General features: G+C 35.6%; 1 protein-coding gene across 1 annotated transcript; it reads left to right on the top strand.

Moving 5' to 3' along the window:
* The first annotated feature begins 16,960 nt into the window (after window positions 1-16,960).
* On the top strand, window positions 16,961-21,252 carry LOC104613007 (zinc finger CCCH domain-containing protein 30-like). Its single transcript, XM_010280684.3, has 2 exons — window positions 16,961-17,470; window positions 18,307-21,252. Exon 2 carries the CDS (start codon window positions 18,330-18,332, stop codon window positions 20,541-20,543), a length of 2,214 nt encoding a protein of 737 aa, XP_010278986.1. The 5' UTR covers window positions 16,961-17,470; window positions 18,307-18,329; the 3' UTR covers window positions 20,544-21,252.
* The last annotated feature ends 1,745 nt before the right edge of the window (window positions 21,253-22,997 follow it).

The raw sequence follows: 22,997 nt of genomic DNA, 5'->3' as shown, positions 1-22,997 counted from the left end.
GTCAATTCCCTTGTTTGTCCGAGATGGATAAATATTTAAGTAAATATATCGACAAGGGCATGTTTGTCAAAATTCGATTGGGATTTGCCGCTGCTTCGTTCCATGTCTACATCTCAAACCTTGTCGAAAGCGAAAGAATGCCTTTCTTTGTAACAATGCAAACAACCCCCAAAATTGACCCTCACAATGGGAGCAAGTGAGGCCCCCACACCCACGCTTAACGACAAAGAAGAATTAAATCTTATCACAACACGTGTATCTTTTTTCTGATTTATTGTAACACGTGTAACTCTGATTTAAGGACACCTTTTCCACCAAAGGTGGTTTTTTCTACTTGGAATCTGCCACTCCTAAAGAAGCTACCCACACGTATACCCAGGAGACACTATAACCACACATCAGGAACATCACTGAATCAAGCAAATCAAACCAGAAAATCCGATTAACCAAATAAATTCATTCAATTTGGATTTGGTGTTTTGCAAAAATCGATGTTATAGCAGTTAATCGAACCGACTGGTATATATATAATATTTATATTATATTGAAAATATAAAAAAAAAAAAACTGAGAAACCAACAAATTGAATCAGTCAAAAACTAAAGTAATCGAACCGTGAGCAATCCTACTTGTAGTTAATAGATTCAAAAACATCTTTTGTCATTCATGAAGAGATGTACAAACAAAATGGCCAAACTAGTGGCATTTGATTATAATGCTAACTAAACTGTCCCTTGCCCATTTCTCTTTTATCATTCCTCTTCTTTGAATGAAGAGTGTGAAACCATCTGATTGGAATATTTTGAACTGGGATTTGATGGAATAGCAAAAGGCTTTAGGGTGCTCAATCTGTAGATAATATCTTATTGGGTACCATATGCTTTATTTTTGCTTCTACTTTTTGCTTTTTCTTTATTCTACAAAGTTATCTCTTTTGTTTCATCTTTTATTTTATCATGGGAGAATTGGCTAAAGTGATGAAAAATCCATCATGCTGAGGGCAATAAGGCATGGAAAGGCTGCTTTTGAGAAAGGAGGAAAAGAAAGAAAATGGCCTTGGTGATCAAACACTCAAACCATAAGGCAAAGTTAGGGTGGTCTTTTAATTTTATATTTATTCTCCCTCTCACTTTCTTCATTTCTTTCCCCTTTTTCCCTTTTATGTACATTTAGCTGTGGTAGTGCTGGAGTTATCAAATGCAAACTGTTAGAGAGAGAGAGAGAGAGAGTCCTTCTAGTAATAGGGGAACAGACTTAAGTATAATTCAAAGACCTCTATTAGAGCTAGAGTTCTTCTAATTGGCTTCATGTGGCATCTACAATTTGTAAGAGAGCTAAGATTAAACAAATTCTAACTTGCTTAACATATTCTTATTCTAATAAGCTTCCTAATGCAGCCACTGACATAGGGGGGGGGGGGGGGAGATTTTACAGCAGTTGATTGTTGTCAAATGGAATTTATGACAATACAAGGTGGCATTTGGTGCTATTTTTTATGCCAATCTTATGCAAAATATTTTTTTTCTTTGTTGTATTTCTCTTATCCTTTACTAGAAATAATAAATTAGAAGGGGTGGTGAAAACAAAGTCTTTGCTGTACAAGAACAGAAAATAGTACCTGAAATATTTCATTCAAGATAATTTTATAACCTTTTTATGGAGAAAAAACACAGCTTTTGAGGAAATAATGATGTGGCCAAACAGGCCATTTACTTGGTGCATCTTGCTTAGGAATTTGTGCTATACTATGTCTGTTATCAAAGAACTTCAATCAATGTGGGAACAGTAGTTCATGATTGGGATGGACACACTGTGTTATTTGGTGGCAGCTTAAGGAATCCCAAGTGAAGCAATTTGTGCAAAAGAAGCCAAATTCCAAGGAGCACTAGTTGGATCTCCCCTCCATAGAATTGCTTTAATGAAATGAATTTGGAATATGATGCAGCTTCGGTAGTGAGATTGGTTGTCCCACACTATGTTAATACAGATGCAATTTAGAATAATACTATCATGCATTAAGCAATGAGAATGTAAATTTTACAAGCAAAAGCAAAAGGAACAATGAATGAGATACTCCACTTTTTGGTATATGAGGCACAAGGCTAAATGCCTTTAATTATGACTGAAAATGACAAACAACTCCCCTTTTCGCTCCAATGTTTTAAAAACCGGATTGGAGGTCGAACTATTTTTGTCTTCGGGTTGCAAGTCACCAGTTCGACCGGTCAGCTCGAACAATTCAGACCGTCCCATGTTATGACTATAGCTTTCCTTCCGATGGTAATATAATTTCTTTATTTGAAATAAAGGAAAAAAAATCATGTATATTGAAGAGAGGGCTGGGGATTGTCCAGGGAAGAGGGATCAATTTGGCCATGTGGATATTAGGGCTCGAATTTATCAATTATTCTACCATCAATGCTAGTTGTAGCAGAGACTTGGGATCGATTCCCCCACTTTCATCAGGGTTTGATGGGTTATAGGGTTTTAAGGAAAGCTCTGCATCTCCTACTCAAAAGACTCTACCCATAAATGACTATAGCCATGTATTGGGAACATCTCCCATGCTTGTAAGATACAAGTAGAGGAGATGTTCCCAATGTGCGGTTGCGATGTCATGTGGGTAGGGTTCTTGCTGGGTAATGCAAAACCATCTGGCAGAGGATTCCGGTTCTCCTACTCGCAAGCTCTACCAACACCTTTTGGAGATGAGTTTGTTGGGTCATATTTATGAAGCTTTCTTGAACAATCTAGGAATTGTCCACATGGCAAGTTAATTTTGAGCTCAAAAGGAGCCCTGTATTTTGGAAAAGCAATGAAAAGAACGTAAGAACTTATTATGATTTTGCATAAGAGATCTTCAATTAAGGGTAGAAAACCTAAAGAAATTAAGAATGGGGGCATGGACATGGCTCAAAGTATCAATACCGATGATACGAAAAATTGTATTTCACCAATTCTAAGCATGGAAAGTTAGTCTTTGAACATATTCTTGTTTTAAAAAAAAAAAAAATTGCAGTATTATGTCTATCATCCACCCTAAAAGTTGATACTTATTGCATGATATGATATGTATCGATACTTTGAACTATGAGTGAGAGAAAGATTTAAGAAATAAAAAAGAACAAATAACTTAAGAAGTTTTTTCTTAAGACACAAAAAATTAATTATGAGAAGGAAAGATCAATTAAGGTTACAATTTATGTTCATTCAATTTATTAATATGAATCTCATCCTTTTGATATAAAGAGAGCAAGGTTCAAAATATTGATATGCCCGGTACGCCAGTAGGGGTATATCGGGCAATACTAATACTATTTTTTTTATAATTTTTTTTTTATTTTTTTGAACCAATTAGGAGGGGTGGGGGCAGTTTAAGGCTCCTCTACCCCCTAAACCAATTAGAACCCCGATACACCTACTATAGGGACATATTGGGAAGGTCCCGAAACAATACGTATCAATCATATCGGCCGATACGTATCACTGCTTTAAACCTTGATAAAGAGTAATAATTAAAAGACTGGACCTACAGAATCATTTTCCCAAAATATATTTCAATTAATCTCCAAGCAGTTAGACATAAAATGTACCTAGAGCAGTGTAATTAACTGTGGCTCATAATATAGGAAAGTGAGACCAAGGATAAAAAAAGAAAGGTACTCCTCCTTTGGCTTCTCAGTGTCTTAATCCTTTACATCATGTACTATCTAGTGTGGTCCACTATACTAGTTGGTGCATCAAGGAAAAGAAAAAGAAAATTTAGTTAGTAGATTGGTCATGTCCATGACTATAACTACCATCAACCTATAACTGAATCCTGTCCTTCTTTATCTTTCTAAGTTTAGCAAGCCTGACCTATATATAATAGCCTTGATGCTGCTCTACTTGTTGGTGCATATCTAGCTAAAAGGACATATTTCTTTTATCACTTAACCCTACAAAGGCTAGGCTATATTACCTAACAAAAATCCTTAATCTAAGTTCAACAAATATTGGTTCCAAATTACAAGAATTATATTTATATATACTTTTCAATAACTAATACCTTCTTACCATTTCCTTTATCATTTTATCTCTAATACCTCGTGCTAAATAGCATGCAATTTATGCTGAAATTCATTAAATAAATCACTACATTCATTATTATCCTAATTAAGTATTTTGGTGATATTTTTCCATAACATACTTCTTTGTTTTTTAGCATACTTTTTTTTTTGTTAAACTATGGGAATTGTTCGTTCACTTGTCTTACATGTTATTTTGACTAAAAATCTTACCATAAATTAAGGCCCCGTTTGTATTTGGTAAGTTATTTATCCAGGTAAATGTATTTATCCAATTTTCTATTTCTTAGATAAATAAGACAATGAGCGTTTTGGCCATAAAAATACATTATTAAAATTAAAGGGACATTTTTGTCTCATCCAAGTGTTGTAACTTTCCTCCAGGTGGAAAAATTATTTATCAATCCGGGAGATGGGTAGGTAAGTGATACGTACCCAAGAAAATAAATTTTTCCTATTCCCCACATAAATCTGAAAAAAGAACACGAGTTTCTTGATCAATGGAATTATGAATCCTATTGACCAATTCCCCCTTCAAAATCCAAAAAATCAATGCCCCATAAGTCGTATAGTATAAAAACATATTTCATGGTACCACTATGATGTGAAATTGCATTCCACTTATAGTGTTCTAAGGGTGTAATACTTATTATTATCAGAACAATGATGTAACATTTATAGCCTGAATATGCAAGATTTACTGCCCAACTGTTTGTTGTATTTTATTTTTCACAATGTGAGTACCATGAGACATGTTCCCATAATATGGAATTGCTCCAAAATCTTTTATGCACATAAAAGCAACAAAAGTATGTCCAAGGAAACCCCCATGACCTTATTATAGACATGTTTTGGCATCATTGTTTCCTAATATATAATGGAAAATTAATATGTATTAATCTCAAAAATAATTTGTTATATACATGTATGTATATATGTATTATGGTCAAAGGAACCTTGAATGTTCTTAGTGGCAGTGAGTTCATGGCTCAAAAAGGAGTTTTCATATTCATTCACAATCCTTTGTCATGAAAGCAAAAAAGAAAAATTAAAAACATTGGCCCAAATGATTAATGCTATGTTTGGTGATGTGGGCGTTTATTGGAAAAACACTACCACATCAGCACCACTTAGGTGTTGGTGTTGATTGTGCATGAAACCATTGTTCAGTTTCAACATTTATCAAATAAACATTAAAAAACAGAAACGTCTAGATTTATAAACATGAGGGAGGAGCTTCAAATTTTGGTTTCTCCCAATACCCCAACGTTTGTTGAAATGAAATGCTTAATCAGAGCATTAATGTAAGCTGAGGTAGAAGATAGCTTTATAAGGTGTTATTTGAAATGCTCATGAAATGCCCAACCCACAGAACCAAACACATAGAAAATGACCTTGTGGCATGTTGAAAGTGAACCCTCTTTCAAGGACAAAATTTATATTAAAGAATAAAAAATATGGACAACTATTATTGAGTGGACAGAATTCCATCACAAGGCTCATCATAGGGATTAAAAATATAGCCAACCAATGGGTACCCTATCTATTGGATGGTGCAGGTGGACCATAAAATCCATCCAACTAAAAAACCATTTGCAATTTAAATACAAGCATACATTAATACATGGTTTTAATTGTTCAAAGTCCTTTCAATATCATGTCTTAATTTCTAGCAGCATATAAGTAAGTTTCTAGTCAGGTCTTCTGGTTAGGGAGTCTTAGTTTTTGGCAATTTAGTTCTGGGTTCTAAATAAGTTCTGAACTCCTCTCCTCACCTCATGGAAAGAATTGGTCCAAAATAGATGTTAAAACAATTTGTAGATGATATCTCTTTTATGGGCAACTTTCAAATAAATAATAAAAAATGATCAATGAAGGCCCATTATTGATCAAACAATTGAACTCAAGGCTACATTTGGTAAGAGTGAAAAAAAATGAATGACTTACATGAATGCATATTTATTCTTTCTACTAAAAAAAAAAATACAGAATGCAAATTTATTCAAACTCGAGGACACACTCAGTGTGGGTGCAAAGATGAATACAAATTTGCTGGTATTTGTTTGTTGGACATTAAGTGAATATAAATGCCAAAAAACCCAGCTCTTTGATTGTTGGACATTAAGATGAGCATAAATGCAAATAATGACTGCAAAGTTTGTACCCTTTTTTTCTTGGAAGCAAAATCTGCTCCCTAAATGAGTGCAAGCATAGACTTAAGAAATAAGAACATTTTTATGTCTATCTTGGAAGTAAATTAACATGCACTCTTACCAAAAATCTACAAAACCAAACCAAGCTGCAAATTTCCCTCAGCTTAAAGTTTTCACTCTAACCAAAGCATAGCCTGCCCTACAATATGATTTCCTTGATCAAATGGAGAATAAAAAAAGGATAGTACTTCATTTATGTTAAACACAACCATTCATTTGGATAGTATTCAAATAAATATTGAGGAGTGAGGACACAATTTTTTTTTTTTACCTTGCCAAACTAGGATTAACATTCCTTTGAAATAAATAGTCCAATTACATGAACAATAAATGAGGGTGGCTTTATAGAAGTAGACATTACCTTTTTTTCAGAGGGCATTAGATGACTATGGATGCCCTCTTAAAAGGCCAACCCCATGTGAAAGGTCATTAAGCAAAGTTCTTTAATTTGTACTTTGTACCCGATGACCTAACATGACACTTATTTGTTGTGCTTTTGCAAAGCATTTTATGTCGTGTCAGTGCAAGGATATTGGTACATTCAAAATTTGAAATAAACAAACCCATTGTTTCATTTCATCAACCTCATTGAATGGTTGAAAGATTGGTAAACCACACATAAAGATTAAGCTGGTGGGACCCATCAAACATCACAAAACAAATGAGGTCTTCATCAACCATTTTAGGCCTTGTATATTGAGATCAACTCAAAAGAAAAAAGGAGAAAGAAAAAGCTGATGGGAAATTGATTTGTGTTCTTGGTCATAAACCATGTCTGTTCTCATGATGGACCCCTACCATAAAGAATTGCACATTCATAATACAAAGGTTTACAATTTTTTAATTTATTAAGTCGAAATAATTATAATCCTCTTAGATTATTTGTTATTACAAAGTACAAGTTTGTTATTTAATCAAATAAATCCCCAGGCCTAGAAAGTATGATACATGATCTCCACATGTTATGAAAATCATATAATATAACTAAATTGTCTGGAAAAAGTAAATTTCAATTAGATGGTGTTTGGTATCACAGACATTCTTTCAAGGTGTTTTCGCCCTCGTTTTTCTGGTTCGATCTAGGGTTTTCATGTAATTTCAAGCAACAATTTCTTTGAAAACAACTTTGGAAGAAAATATTCATTTAATGTTTCTTACAATAAAAACAGTGTTTTCACCTTTTTGCCTATGTGGTACTAATGGCACTTAATTGACACCAAATAACAATATAATATGAAAAAATGGAATTATATTACCAAATTACAAGTATAACCTGTTATGTATGAAAAAATAATAATGATACCAAACATCCCCTTATTCTATTTAAAAGCTAATTCCTATTTCTAAAACCAGCCTTTTATGCACTGTATCATGAAACAAATAGTCAATATGAGTGATTAATGCATATCTCATTTCAATAAACCAACATATCCCTAGTGAATAGACAAAAAAACCACTATAAGTCACCACATAAGTTATAAATTAAAATAAGATTGTTCTTGTCTTTTAATGCATGTACTTTTTGAGTAATATATTCCCCATGTATAACAAATTAGATGTGCCCTCACCTTCACTCTCCATATTGAAAATCAATATGAAAGATCAGAAGGAATTTCAGTTTTAAATTTTGCTTAGATAAGTTCTAACTTGAAGGAAAAGAAACTATATTTTCTACTTTTATCTATTGCAACAAATATTATTTCAAAATTTCCCTCAAGTTGTTTACTGTTTTCAAAAAAGAAACAAGAAAGTTTTTTTTTTCCTTTTTTTCACAACAATGAAATTTAGATTGGCCATTTCAATTCTCCACAGACTAAAAACCCTAATATATTGTTCTTAAGGTAGCATTTGAAAACAATGCAAATATGTAGAGTGTAAAACAGTTCATATAAATTGTAAAATTAGGTTAGTTTTGCACTGACAAATTTACCTTCTCAACAAACAGGAATTCCAATAAAGCATATGCATTTTTTTATCAAAAGCCCACTTGAATGCAAATTTACTTCTTTTTTATTGATGTACTTTTATATCTTATTATCAATGTAAATATGCATTGGTCTGTCATCTGTCAATGCATAAATGCAATGTTGCCGAACATATGCAAAAGTGAACCAAAGTACAAATTTACCCTAAACTGAGATTTACACTCCATTTGCATTGTTTTCAAACGCAGCCTAAATATATATCCCATATAAATATTTGATATGGTTTTTTATGCAACTAAACAAATCTAGGCACAAGGATGTTGCTACTTCATCTCAATTATATAGAGTCGACTACAAGAATCCTACTTCACCATTAATTCCCTCAATCAAGAGCATTTTCTTTTTGAATAATGAAGCTATATATCATTTCTTGCAATCTTAACCCAAGATGTTTTGCTAATGATTCAGTAGAGATGGTCATTCAACATCCTCTGAAGATCGGGTGTAGGATGAACCCCTGTGTAACTGAATTCAGATTAGCTGAATGCTTTGGCTGTTCAGCGGGCTGTGAAACCAATGATAAGGTTACACACCAGTAATTAAATACATGTGGCCCAAACCTTTCTGCTAAACCTCATCATTGGTTCCACAGTTTACTAAACAGCCAAAGTGTTCAGCTAAACCTTGCTGCTCTGCATAACTGCAGGCACTTCGTGGTAAGGTTAGTAGACTTCACGGGCACCCTACTGTGTGTTTATCCCTTAATCCCATGTAATGTGTAATATGTAATACCGAAAAAAACTTAAAAAATAAAATCAAGTTCTTTTTGGCCTTTCCCTAGCTCTTCCATAACCATCAATTTGCATTCCATGTATATGCTCAAGTCTACTTTACTTCATTTTATCACCAAGCAAAGGTTACTCCTACATTGTAACAAATTTTCTAATTTTTTTTTTCTCTTTAATTTTCAACTGATCAATTTTGAAATATTCTCTATTTTTTTCTCTTTAATCTCTATTTTTATTTTATCACCAAGAAGGCTACTCCTATTTCAGTTTATTTTATTTTTATTTTTATTTTTGGAAACTGATTATTAGTTAGTATCTTAACTATTTATTGAGAATATATCCTTTTCCTACCGAATAAAAACATGGAAATGTGAATGAGAGATTGGATACAAAGTCATAACAAATGTACAATGTCAAATTTTCACTTTTACCCTATTTTGATGAAAAAACTACTTTGTTGCAGAAGTACAGGTGAAAGATACAAGACATATAAGCTCTTCTTTCTCTGCAATTCCATGGTTTTAAGGTTAAGATTCTGTACCCATGAGGCTATGACATGTCAATGGAAGGAAAAGGTGATGAAATGACCTACAATTCTGTTTACCCAAAAGTGAAAAAAAAAAGTCATATTTACCACATTCCTTAGTGACCCATAAGTCAATATGTTCAAGCCACTGCATTTTAGGGATGATTTGACCTAAATGTTCATAATAATAATAATAATAATAATAATAATAATAATAAAGTGAGATTATTAGATATCATCCTATAGATCGATGGAATTTTTTGTAGGGCTGAAAGAGTCAGATTACTTGACATTAAGAACCTGTTTGGGATAGCTTATGCATTGATTGATCTGCATTATCTGGCCGTTAGGAAAGCCCTCTCAAATGGGCACTATGAACTTCATTATATCCATCTCGGATTAGGTTTCAAGTCCATTAAAAATTTGACAAATCCTCAGCCCAATTCGATCCAAGTTGGACTCTTAATGCTATTTGTATAGGTTTTCCTATCTTTCCTTTTCTTTCTTTTCTCTACTTTTCCTTCAAACCAAACACAGCCTAATGTATATTAAGGCATGTGTTTCTAATACTTCCAATTGAGATGGGACTCAAAATTGAGAGCGGCATCTTGTGCTTTTATAGTTTTATTTCTTTTCAAGGGATATTATACGCTTTTATCTGCTCAAAGACCTTACTGGAATTTATTTATTAAAGGGGCTGCAACGTTTGGATGCTATTACCCTCTATTCTATTCTCTCAGCCTCTCAGGGCACTATTAGTAATTAACTCGTTGTCTATTTATAGAAATAACAATTAACCATTACTATTAATTGTCTAACTTACAAAATTACCCTCAGATTTGTTTTGTTTTCTTTTGCCTTGCAATGCAATGAGTCTTAACCTTGAAGGGCAAAAAATGAAAAAATAAAGGAAAAAATGGGCCAAAGCCTATTACCAAAGATTAGGGTTTCAATACTGAATGCTGATACAAGGTCGGAAAAGTATATTCAAGTCGGACGATTGAGAGGTGAGCTTTTTCGGCTGAATTATTTAAATTAAATAATTTATTTGTTTTTTATCAAAAATTAGTTTATTGTTTTTTGTATTTTAGTGAATAAAATAATTAAATAATATCTTTTTGATAGAAAAATAATAAAATATTTGACGGTACAATAATCAACCCGACTTCAGCTTTAGCCATCAAGGAGTTTTAAGCTCTTTAAACGCTTCTACACCAAACGACAAAATGCCCGTTTGGAAGGACTAAAGTGCAGTGGCTTCTAATTTTCGGAGATGGTCACCAAACGGACAGCCTATATAACCTATGTTTGACAAAAATCCGGAGATTTCAAATCAGTTAACGATAAATCATTTCAAGAGCTGTCTACTTCAATTTCTTTGAATATTTTGTCTGGACATTATTTTAAGCCTGTGGGTTGGGGCTTTTTCAAAAATAGTTGAGGCCCGATTTGATAATGTATATTATATAATAAAAATATATTTTGTTTAATAAAAATTATATATATAATATTTTTTTTGTATTTTTCTTCTCTTTTTTGGAGTAATAGTGAGATCTTTTATTATTTTTTGAGCTTTGAGCGCTTTTAATATAAATAAAATATTTTTTTTATTAAATAAAAAAGAAAACAATTCTATTTTCAAAATTTTGATCAGGTTCAGACTTCGGGCTTTATATGAGGGTCGGGTCGGGCTCGGGCCTGAATGTATTCTATTGATACATAGGCAAAGCCTGACCCGAACCCAGCCCATGAACAGATCTAGTCCCAAGTGCCTTCAAAACAGCTGAAACCAGCTTATCTAAATCTTCAGCTAGCTTAGCCCTCCCAAACAAACTGGTCAGCTGGTGGCAATAAGTCATTCAGTGCAGCCATTTCAACTATGGTTTTCAAAACCGAACCGGAAAAATCGAAAACTGGTCAGGTGACCAATTTCGTTTTTCTCCAAAACTGAATTTTCTTCAAAAACCGTTGATTTTGGTCAATAAACTACTGATTCAGGCAATTAATTATTCAAACGGTTTTAATCGTTTTTTAATTTTTTTATTTTTTTTGTCAAAACGAGGCAATCATTCAGTTTGAATGATCAGACCATTCAACCTAATAACCGAAGCCCTAACAGGTTCGATCTCCAGGTCGATTTTAAAAACTATGATTTCAACTATTATCAAACGGCTTCTTATAAGTGAGTCAAATTTCAAACCAGTAAACTTGGATTTTGAATCTAGCAACTTGAAAGCATTTCAACTTTCAAGTTTGAAACATGTAAACCGAAATCCGTATGCAGTTGGAGGTCAGGCCCACAAAAATTAATGCTTATTTTTTTATTAATAAAATTAGCATAAGCAAAAACTACCTTATTGTGTTGATTCTGGATTCCCTACCCACAATACACCGAGTCCGGATCTACTATCCACGAGAAATTTGCCCACATTTCTCGCAGTCAGTTAGCCACGCATAGACAACACCTCATCCTCTGCATGTTATTATGCAGGGGAGATGTTGGGGTAGTTCATTGCGAGTAGGCGTGGGCAGAAGATTCAAAGTCCAATATATTATCAGGAACATCTTATAGTGTATAACTGTATAATATTATATAGGAGGATGAAATGTTTCCTATATGTGGCTGAGCTGTTCTGTGGGTAGAGTTCTTGTGAGTAGGAGATATTGTGTTACTCCCTATTTTGGAAAATGCCACGTGGAGAATTGACATGATAGATCCATTTTGCCATGGTGTACCAGAGCTTTTACTTTACAAGATAACAATTAATATTTAATATTTAATTTTTTTGTTGTAAATGAATATCTTAATTTTCTTTAAATAACGCCAATACTGACATATCAGGAAATACATGAGCTGATTCAGCTGCTTGAACTTCTAGTTCAGCTGTGACGTGTCAAGAGTGAAGATAGAAAAGAAAAAGGATTTTTTTTTTTTTCAAAATCTGTCTATCATTTAGGCTGTGTTTGGTTCGAAGGAAAAAGTAGGAAAAGATAGGAAAACCTATACAAGAATTGTAAAGGCTTTCCTACCTTTTCTTTCAAATCAAACATAGTCCTAATTGTTGAGCTCAAAAAAAAAATGTTGAACTCAAAAGATTCCTATTAGAAACACTACAAGGGCTAGATGTTAGTCCAATATCTTATTAATTTTCATTAATATGGAAATATAGCATTGATTGGTAGTGTTTTCAAAATTTTGTACAAAAGTTATAAATGTTGCAAAATGCTTTTGAACATTGAATGCTAACATTAGGGCCCATTCGCTTTTTAGTAAGTTACTTTGCATTTCTTTTATTTTCCATGTAAATAAGGCAATAACTATTTTAGTCATGAAAATTTATTATTAAAATGAGCATTTTTGTTCCATTCAAGTATTGCCAACATTCTCCCCATGTGGGAAAATTATTTATCCACTTAGGAGATGGGTATCACTTACCCAGATAAATGATACTCAAGAAAATAAACTTTCCTTGGTCCCCACATAAATATGAAAAAAGAACATGCAAATCTTGTTCAATAGAAATCAAAATCCCATTGACCAACTTCCCCCCTCTCATAATCTAGAAAAATGATGCTCCCTAGCAGTTTGTTAGGAGGATTATAAAGCCATGTTTCTTGGATAGCTTATACTTTTTTGTATATAATATAATACTAGTTATTAATAATGACTTGAGAGTAGTGGTGATCATGGGCCGGGTTTGGTTGGGCTTAGCACATTTTGATGAGTGGACAAATACCATCCTCACCTCGTTCCTCGGTCACCAAAGTTTTGGATTTCTCCAAATCTGCTTCGAACCCAATTAGTAGTAAAGATCGACCCCAATCAAGGGTAGGGTGAATTGGAGCCATGCGGGGATAGGTCAAATTTCCATCTCTACTAGGGGTACAACTTGGGCGGGCCCAACCCAATCATAGACTGATTCAACCCATAATTTTGTACAAGTTGAATTTATATTTTTGGTCCTCAAGTTAGGTTTAGAAGCAAAAGTTTAGATTTTTATTTTTATTTTTTTAGGCTAGACCCATGCTTAGCCCTTAGGTAGTTTGAACCTGGCCCAAGTTTTGGCTTGGTTTTATCACAACCCGAGCCTAGCCCAATTATATACATACATATATGTATATATAGACACATATTTGCATGCATACATACATATATGCATTTATTGATAAACCATACATATATGCACAAATTTTAGTGGGGGCTAATTAGTAACTCGAGCCCAATCCAGACCCCAGTTGGATAATTCAGGCTTGACTTTGGGCTTTGGCCTTACGCCTAATTCTTAGGGTTGAGCCTAGGTTTAACTTAAACTCGACCTGGCCCGCCTAACTTGCACAACTATAGCCTAGACCTCAAGACTGAAATTTAAGTCTTAGGTATTTATTTTCTAAAATGCCCCTTCACTAAAAACCCAGACGCTACTGCCCCCCTACATCTTGTGCTGAAATTTAATTAATTACAATGGGGACAATGAAAATTAAACACTAGACAATTTGATTAAGCATACTCTCGTACCCACTCAAGGAGTTGTTTATCCGAAAAATTCAAATTTTTAGGTGAGGTCTCAAAATTAGGGCTATAAATGAATCACATTTGGTTCAGATTCAGCAAAATCTGAATCCTATCCATTTATTGAAAACTTTGCATATGAATCTGATTGGATTTGAAGATCTCGAATCCGAATTCAAATTCTAACATATTTGAATTGGATTCTGATTTAATCCGACTCTGCTTTAAATTTTAAAATACAAAAGAATTAAAAAGTTAATTACCCTCCAATGGTGCCTTGACACGTGGTAGTGCAGGTGCTTTATTGCACTACATCGCGATGTATATAGCAGCACAACTCTTGATCGCACCTTGGATCACTAGTGGCAGCGCTGACCTAGAATGGCTGCGGCATGGGCCATCTCCGAGATAAAAGATATACTTCCGACCTCGAGCCAACTCCGACGTGGAGGACATGCTCTCGACCTAGCTCAGCTCCAATGTGAATGGTGTAGGCAAGGTTAAAAGTATCGATAAGATACGAGTTTTGGTCATATTATATCGATATTTAAAAACGGTCGAAATACATTTTTTTTTCAAATTTTGGTTTTTTAGAAAAATTACAGGCTGTTTTTTATTATTAAAAAAAGGGGGTCTGAAACATCTGAAAACAGGCGTTTTGGATCATATCATTTATAAAATATACGATACAATATCCGATACTTTAAACCTTGAGTGTAAGACTGACCTATGCCATGCACAATTGCAGATTGCCACATGGTGGCGCGGTACCCTACTTCGTGAAGAAGTGGGTCTTGAGCATCCCAACTGCCTATACATGTCCACTACGGCTTACCACATTGCTCTATATAAAGGTAAGCATTTTGCACCTATTGCATTTTGAATCTTGCTGTAGCATTTCTACAACCTTGGATAACTCGACATGTATTGACTAGGGCTGTTCACGGGTTGGGTGGGTTGGTTTACTAGCGTTTTTCCAATCGATCCGACCTGGTCGATTTACCTAGAAATGAAATCGAAACTGACCTAGTACTAAGTAAAACCGACCTATTTGGTTTGAGTCGGTTTTGTGAATGATTCTTTCGATGTGAACGGTAAAGGAATCAAGTCTAAGAAAGCAAAGGTTGGATGCCTGAAAATTAAAAATGATTTGATGGATTAAAATTGATATTTTATATATGTAAAATTTTATATATAATATGTATATTTTTGAAATAAAACTAATATATATATATATTTCTAAAAATATATATTAAAACTGAAATATATTAAATATATATAATATATCTAAGTCAGTTTGGATCGATTCAATTTTGATTTTCACACATGAAAACCGAAACCGAATTGACCTATCGATTTATGTTTTTTTGTAATCCAAAACTGATCGGTGCTAAAGAAAAACCGGCCAACTCAGATTAAATCAGTCTGAGTTCGTCGATTTGATCAATTTGAGTCTTGTTATGAACAGCCCTAGTATTGAGTTAACCATTTGAGTCGATAGCCTGGGACACCTACCCAAGCACTCTAACTTGTTTCTTTTGCAGATTCTAAGAGTTTGCATCTAAGCTCGAGAGTCCCACTTGTAGAAAGGATCAAGATGTTTACTTTTGATCTTTATCGGTAATAAATTAATGTAAATCTAACATAGTGAATTTATTATAATATATAATATAATCACATAATATTTATTAATTAAAATCAATAAATATTATAATATAATTGGATCGAATGGAATCAAATTTAAATTCAGTCTGATTATTAATTAGATTTATAATGCAAAATTTGAATGAAATCCGATTATATAAATACATTGACTATCTACGTAAATAGTTTTTATTGTCTAGTCTAGTAAGAAATGATTTAAGTGCTCAAAATTTTACAAATAAATATGACACTAAATAGAAGATAATGACCATATTAAACGTATGAGAATCCCTATAGTTAGGATAAGGCTTATATGATGATGATGTTGCATAAACATTCATACATACATGAAAGGCATATAGAGTTTGGGGTTTGTTAGAATTGTTTTTTTCATAAATATTGTACTGATTTTGAGGACATGTAGAGTGTCACCCAGTTCAGCCATTTTCTGAAAAACATCAACGTGGCGGCAAAATCATAGAAAGAAAATGACAAAATGACAAGCCATGCCAAACACACCTTCCATGTTTGAACAGGGAAATCCGTGATCTCAATATTTTGGGTCTAGTTTGGTCTAAACTGTTTAGATTAACCTGGTCGGACCGTGGTAGGACCGGATCGAGCTTCTAGTTTGAATGATTGAATCTCTTCTGCTGGTAAGTACTGCGGGTACCTGTCGAGAGCTGATTGCAATACGGAAAGGGGCATTGAAGTCTTTTCATCACCAACATCCCAATCACATATATTCAATTCTCCTGTCCCATTACAGGGGTAATACCGTAATTTTAACCATGTCCAAAATTCTAAGCATGCAAAGAAACAGGACAATCGAGATTAAAATCCATTGGAAATTTCGAGAATCCGAAATAAATAAATAAATAAAATTATTTTTGTTGTCAAGAGGGGCGGCTGACGGGCTGAGCCGCTGTGGCTTTATTTATTTTATTTTTTAATTTTTGAAATTGATTAATCTATTTTTTATAAATATATATTTTTTCTTTTCTTTATTTTTTATTTTTTGTCGTTGGTGCTGCTCCACGCCTTTCCCCTCGATTTGACTCCATATTTAACCAAATTTGACTAATGCCCTGAAGTCCGCTAGTACTCTCCAATCCATCCCGGCTCTGATTCGCGGACGTAAGACCGGATTCCAATCCATCATAATCCACCAAAGCAAGCACGCTCCTCCACCTGCTGAACCGGTCACTGTACCGAGTTACTCCGTTACTCGGTTGCTCCCTTTCGATACGCATCCCAAACAAAGGTCACCTAACCGGTGAACGCCTCACCCACGCTCTCATCACCTTTGATCGGAAAAACCGGTCACCACCCGTTTGAATCCCCCAAATTTAACTGTCATGTGAAGTGAATTTAGGGTGAATTTCCATGCGTATTTCGTCCCGCTGAGTCCGAGTTAATTTATTCAAATTTATCTGCATTTGAGCGTTTCATTTCATTTTAATTTGGAGACGTTAGACAAAGAGAAGTCTCAAAGTCTCTCTCTCTCTCTCTCTCTCTCTCTCTCTCGATTGGATCGGCGATTTTCCCAACTGGAAAAATGGTGATCAAAACGCTTCGTTTCGGGCCTGCGTCGCGATTTTCTTATTGTTGTCTTATCGTCTCCAAGGCATTCTTCGCATTAGATATTGGCGGCTGTTTATACTTCTCAGATCGGTGAAGATTTTTATTTTTTTTGTTCACAGTTTGTTTATCCGTAGATCGATAGAGAGATCTGTGAAGTTGATGGAGTTATTAATCGTGGCTTAGCTTGTCTGTGTCTTCAGAATCTGGAAATCGGTGAGTAGGTGGAAGTCGGTGATTCTTTGTTAAAAAATTGTAATTTGAGCTGATTTTTCTCTGGACTTTGGAGAATGGTTTTGCACTTTTGTGTTCTTTCTGTTGTAAGGTTTGTTAGGCGCGCATTTCGTCCTCTTTTTGTGCTTTTAAACCTTCTTGACGGTCCATTAGATAGTTTACATTGCTGTGATTTTAAACATTTTTAGTGAAGTCTTCAGTTTCTAAAACTAAGAATGAGAATAATCGGTTGCAAATATTGAGGAGTTCGGATTTTGTTTCTTGTTTTCGTGTTTTCAAGAGTTTTTATTTTTTGAAAGTATTATAAATATGCATTTCTTCTTCATGATTTCTGTGAGCGATCTGTAAGAGAAAAATAGTTATATATTCTGTTTACGGAAAAAATAAAATTTCTGTGGAAAATGGTAGCTGTCTTTGAGAGTTTCGATTTTTCGCCATATTTTCTGAGAGGAGTCTTTTTGATCTTGCATTCATTCCCTAAATCTTCGCCGTGATCTTCTGTCAATTTCCTACGCTCTTTTTCTATCCGTGATTGAGACCTTCCTTGTAGTCGTTCTTATTGGAATCTTTTTTTTTTGCAATTATTTTCTTTCTAAAATCGAGATTTCGGCTTAATTTATTTTTATAAATGTCCCGACTTTACATACCAAGGACTTCGGTAATTTTTTCAGGCGGTCTTCACATTTTTCCGGCGATTTGTTCTTCTTGAATCACGCTTTCTGTACTTATCATTGATTTCGTTCTTTCTTGGTTCGAACAGTTCTGGTTTTTTTTTTTTATTTATTATAAGGCAACTTTTTGCATTTCTTTTTTATTAGGTGGATTTCCAGGCAATCGAAGTATGTGTGGTGGACCGGAGCGGTTAAAGTCCACCTCGTCATCGCCGTCTTCTCCTTCATCCTCCGAAGAAAGCAAAACCCCCATGAAAAGCATGAATCACCTGACTGTAGAAACCGAAGATTCTTTTTCAAGTTTACTTGAGCTCGCGGCTAACAATGACGTTGAAGGCTTCAAGCGTTCGTTGGAGCGTGATGCCTCTGCTATCGATGAGATTGGTCTTTGGTACGTCCGCCAGAAGGGCTCGAAGCAGATAGTCCTTGAGCACAGAACTCCTTTGATGGTTGCTGCAACTTATGGTAGTATCGATGTCTTGAAGCTAATCCTTGCTCTATCCGATGCTGATATAAATCGTTCCTGTGGCCCGGATAAGAGCACTGCTCTCCACTGTGCTGCCTCCGGCGGATCTGTAAACGCTGTAGATGTTGTGAAGCTGCTTTTGTTGGCCGGTGCAAACCCAAATTCAGTGGATGCCAATGGCCACCGGCCTGCTGATGTTATTGTTGTATCTCCTAAGCTCCCTAATGTGAAGGCTGTGCTTGAGGAGCTCCTGGCGAGCAATGGTTCTGATGGTTCTTCTATTGGAGAGCTCAATCTGCGGGTTTCCACAAGCACATCGAATTCAAATTCACCCCCTTTGTCATCATCCCCGGAGAATGGATCTCCGTCGTCTGCCTCAGACTCGACTTCATCTCCCACGATCAAGTTCAATGATCACCCTGTTTCTTCGGCAACGGAGAAAAAGGAATACCCTATTGATCCATCTCTACCTGATATCAAGAACAGCATCTATGCAACAGATGAGTTCCGCATGTTCTCCTTTAAGGTCCGCCCTTGTTCCCGAGCTTACTCTCATGACTGGACCGAGTGTCCATTCGTTCACCCAGGTGAGAACGCTCGCAGGAGAGACCCAAGGAAGTACCACTACAGCTGCGTTCCCTGCCCTGATTTCCGAAAAGGGGCATGTCGACGAGGGGATTTGTGTGAATACGCGCATGGCGTTTTTGAGTGCTGGCTTCACCCGGCACAGTACAGGACACGGCTGTGCAAGGATGGCACAGGTTGCATGCGGCGAGTCTGTTTCTTTGCTCACACATCTGAGGAACTGCGCCCCTTGTATGTCTCCACTGGCTCTGCCGTTCCTTCTCCCCGTTCAACTGCTTCAGCGGCCTCCGCCATGGAGATGGCTGCAGCCATGAGCCTCTTGCCTGGTTCTCCCTCTTCGGTCTCTGTTATGTCTCCTTCGCCCTTCACGCCACCCATGTCCCCATCTGCAAATGGTATTAACCATTCATCTTTGGCTTGGCCGCAGCCCAACGTCCCAACCTTGCATCTCCCTGGAAGTAATCTTCAATCCAGTCGCCTGAGGTCGTCCCTCAATGCAAGAGATATTCCAGCTGAGGACTTCAGCATGTTGCAGGATTTTGAAGCCCAGCAACAGCAACTCCTGAATGATTTGTCCTGCTTCTCTCAGCCACGTCTTAGTTCATCCACTGTTAACAGATCTGTTCGTTCCAAGACCCTGACCCCTTCAAACCTTGAGGATCTCTTCACTGCTGAAATCTCCTCGTCGCCCCGGTATTCAGATCAGGCAGCGTCAGCGGTCTTTTCCCCATCTCACAAATCAGCGGTTCTCAACCAGTTCCAGCAACAACAGAGCATGCTATCGCCGATCAACACGAACGTTTTCTCTCCAAAAAACGTTGATCATTCATTCTTACAAGCATCCTTTGGTGTTCCATCCCCGGGCAGGATGTCACCTCGAAGCATGGAACCTCTCTCTCCGATGAGCTCTCGACTCTCTGCATTTGCTCAGCGTGAGAAGCAGCAGCAGCAGCAGCTTCGTAGCCTCAGTTCACGAGAACTTGGATCCAACACGACCGCTGTTGTGGGATCTCCTGTAAATTCCTGGACCAAGTGGGGATCACCAAATGGGATGTTGGATTGGGCGGTTAATGGAGATGAGCTGGGGCGGTTCAAGAGGTCGTCTTCTTTCGAGCTAGGAAACAATGGAGAGGAGCCTGATTTGTCGTGGGTTCAGTCATTGGTGAAGGAATCACCACCCGAGATCAAGGATAAGTTAGCCATTCCAACCTCAGTTGCTGCAGCAGCATCCTCCGCTGAGGTTTCAAATTCCAATTCTCAGGTTGAAGCCATTGATCACTCTGTTTTGGGAGCTTGGCTTGAACAGATGCAGCTTGATCAACTCGTGGCCTAGTAAAATTAAATTTTTACTAGGCTGTGAGGTAGTAAAGAGAAAAGTAATCAATTTTAGTAAATAATATTTTTTTTGGGTTTGGTGGAGGGGTGTCAGGTAAGGGGGACTGAACAAGGGGAAGAAGGGGGAGAGTAATAGAAAAAAGAAAAAAAATTCATTTTCACCATTTATTAAAAGCAGAATCAAAGGGTGAAAAAAGAAAGCCTCTATCTGGGTAAAATATTTCAATGACCCAACCCAGATTAGGTAAATTTTTTCTCCCAATATTCGGATTTTAGGTATCCCTTTTTTTGTCATTTTAACATGTTTTTTAATCTTATTTAAAAGAGCTATATGTTTCATTGAAATGAAACAAAAATGCTTCTGTTTGATGTCTATTTTCACTTATTTCCCTTCATTAATTTATTATCTTTTGCATTTAGTAACTTGGGTTGAACAACATAAGGGGTGTTGGGGTTTTTAATGGAGGCAATTAATGAAACAAAAATGCTTCATTAATTTATTATCTTTTTTTGTCATTTCCTGTTCTGGAGGGCTTTCAGTGTTTTGACCAGGTCTGTGTGGAAGGGGTCGCGTTGGAGTATAAATTGGCATTAACTAAGGCGTCCATAGTGGTCGCAGAGGGGAAAGAAGGCATATTATCCTTTCTGATGTAACATTGAATTGAAGTTCTATTGTTATTATTTCAATACCTTTATTTTTTCCTTAATTTGAGTGTAATATCTCTCTCCTTTCTCTCTCTGTTTTATCGGGGGTTTTTGCTTTTTACTCGTGGAAGAATTATATCAATGGGTGCTGTGGTTGATCCCACTGGGATGGGTTTGTGTCCTCTGGGATTGGGGAGGTGAGTGGTGGAAGGATTTTTTGTTTGGATTTAGATTCTTTTCAATCCATACTCTTTTAGAGAAGACGAGACATGGAGGATATTTTCCTTGACCTGGAGATGGGTTTTCGCCTTTTAGGTGGCCAGCTACCTCATTTGATGCCCATTTGAGCTTCACGCCCCACTACCAACATTTACCCCACCAGTGGGGGTGGGGCGGAGTGGGGGTCTCTGTTGAAGTCGGTAGTCCTCTCTTCCTCATTTTTACCAACATGTGGAATTCAGGGGCACCCCACATGTTTGGTTTGAATGTAAGAATCTACTATGGTGAATTTTCAATTTTTTATAGCGCATTACATTAAAATTTGAAACAAAGTTACCACATTAGTCTAATTATTTTTTATTAGTAGACCTATTCATGGGTCGGGCTTAGATTTGGCATTTGCCACATTGGCCAAAATTTAAACGGAGCCTGATGCTTAAACCCGATACAGACATACAGTGTATGGTCAGGCCCAAGCCCAACCCATGAGCAGATCTATTCATTAGAAAACGTTTCACATTATCATTAAAGATTTTAAGGATGTAACTGTGATGTGATGCTTTATCATTGATTATTGGTTTGTGTTTGAATTGTGTTGCAAAATTTTCATAAGATGCATTTTAGATTTTGTGGTGGTTAATTCTCCAATGCAAGGTTCAAAATTTTCATAAGGGGTGTTTGAATTGTGTTGCAGAAATTTCTATATCTAGCGTTGGCTCCCTGAAACCCCAAATAAGGGGTATTTCGGAATTTGGCCACTTCAGGTAGGGTTGTACTTAGATCGGATGCAACAAAATTCGCATCTGATCTGATTACTGAGACTCTACATCTGAATCCGATTGGATTTAAAGACTTAGATTTAAATTTGAATCCCAACGGACTTGGATAAGATTCAGATGTAATCTGATTCTTCTATAAATTTTTTAAAATACTAGAAAATAAAAAATATATTTATTTTTCTTTTCAAATTTTATATAATAAATATAACATACTAAATTTATTATATAAATAGATTCATATATAATATAACATATAGAATATATTTTTATAATTTTAAATATAATTATATAAAATTTATATATTAAAATTAATAAATATTATAATATAATCAGATTTGGATTTTAATCGGATCAGATGGGATCAAATTCGAATTCGATCCGAATATTAATTGAATGTTGATTGTAACATTCGAATCTGATCCAATTATATAAATAGTTAAATATATCATCCTAATCAGATTAAATGTAGAATGGGGCTTCGGAATTTCAAGTATTATTAATAGGCCTACTTCTAAGGAGTAGACATACTTAAAAACTGACCCCTTGTAACAATTTTGAAAAAAGCATAAAAAATGCAAAACACCCCATTCGCTTGTTTGTGAGTATTGGGCATATCAATACTTTAAACCATGCTCAAATAGGATTATAACTTCTTTCACTTTATTTTATTTAATTTTTTGGGTTAAGTGCCGATTTATCAAATAATTGTATCATTGGACATTTCTTTGAGTTGGATGGCTTGGTGGGGTTGGTCACTGATGCCTAATCAAACAGTCTATTTATGGGGGTCGATGCTTTATCTCTATTGG

Source organism: Nelumbo nucifera, chromosome 2 (genome assembly GCF_055504915.1).
Source record: "Nelumbo nucifera cultivar China Antique chromosome 2, China Antique-T2T, whole genome shotgun sequence".
In the NCBI taxonomy this organism is placed as follows: domain Eukaryota; kingdom Viridiplantae; phylum Streptophyta; class Magnoliopsida; order Proteales; family Nelumbonaceae; genus Nelumbo; species Nelumbo nucifera.
Note: the sequence above shows the minus strand (reverse complement) of the source record. Positions and strands in the feature narration are given on the sequence as shown.

Coding starts and splice junctions, on each gene's coding strand:
- LOC104613007 (XM_010280684.3), top strand. CDS start 18,330: ATGTGTGGTGGACCGGAGCGGTTAAAGTCCACCTCGTCATCGCCGTCT.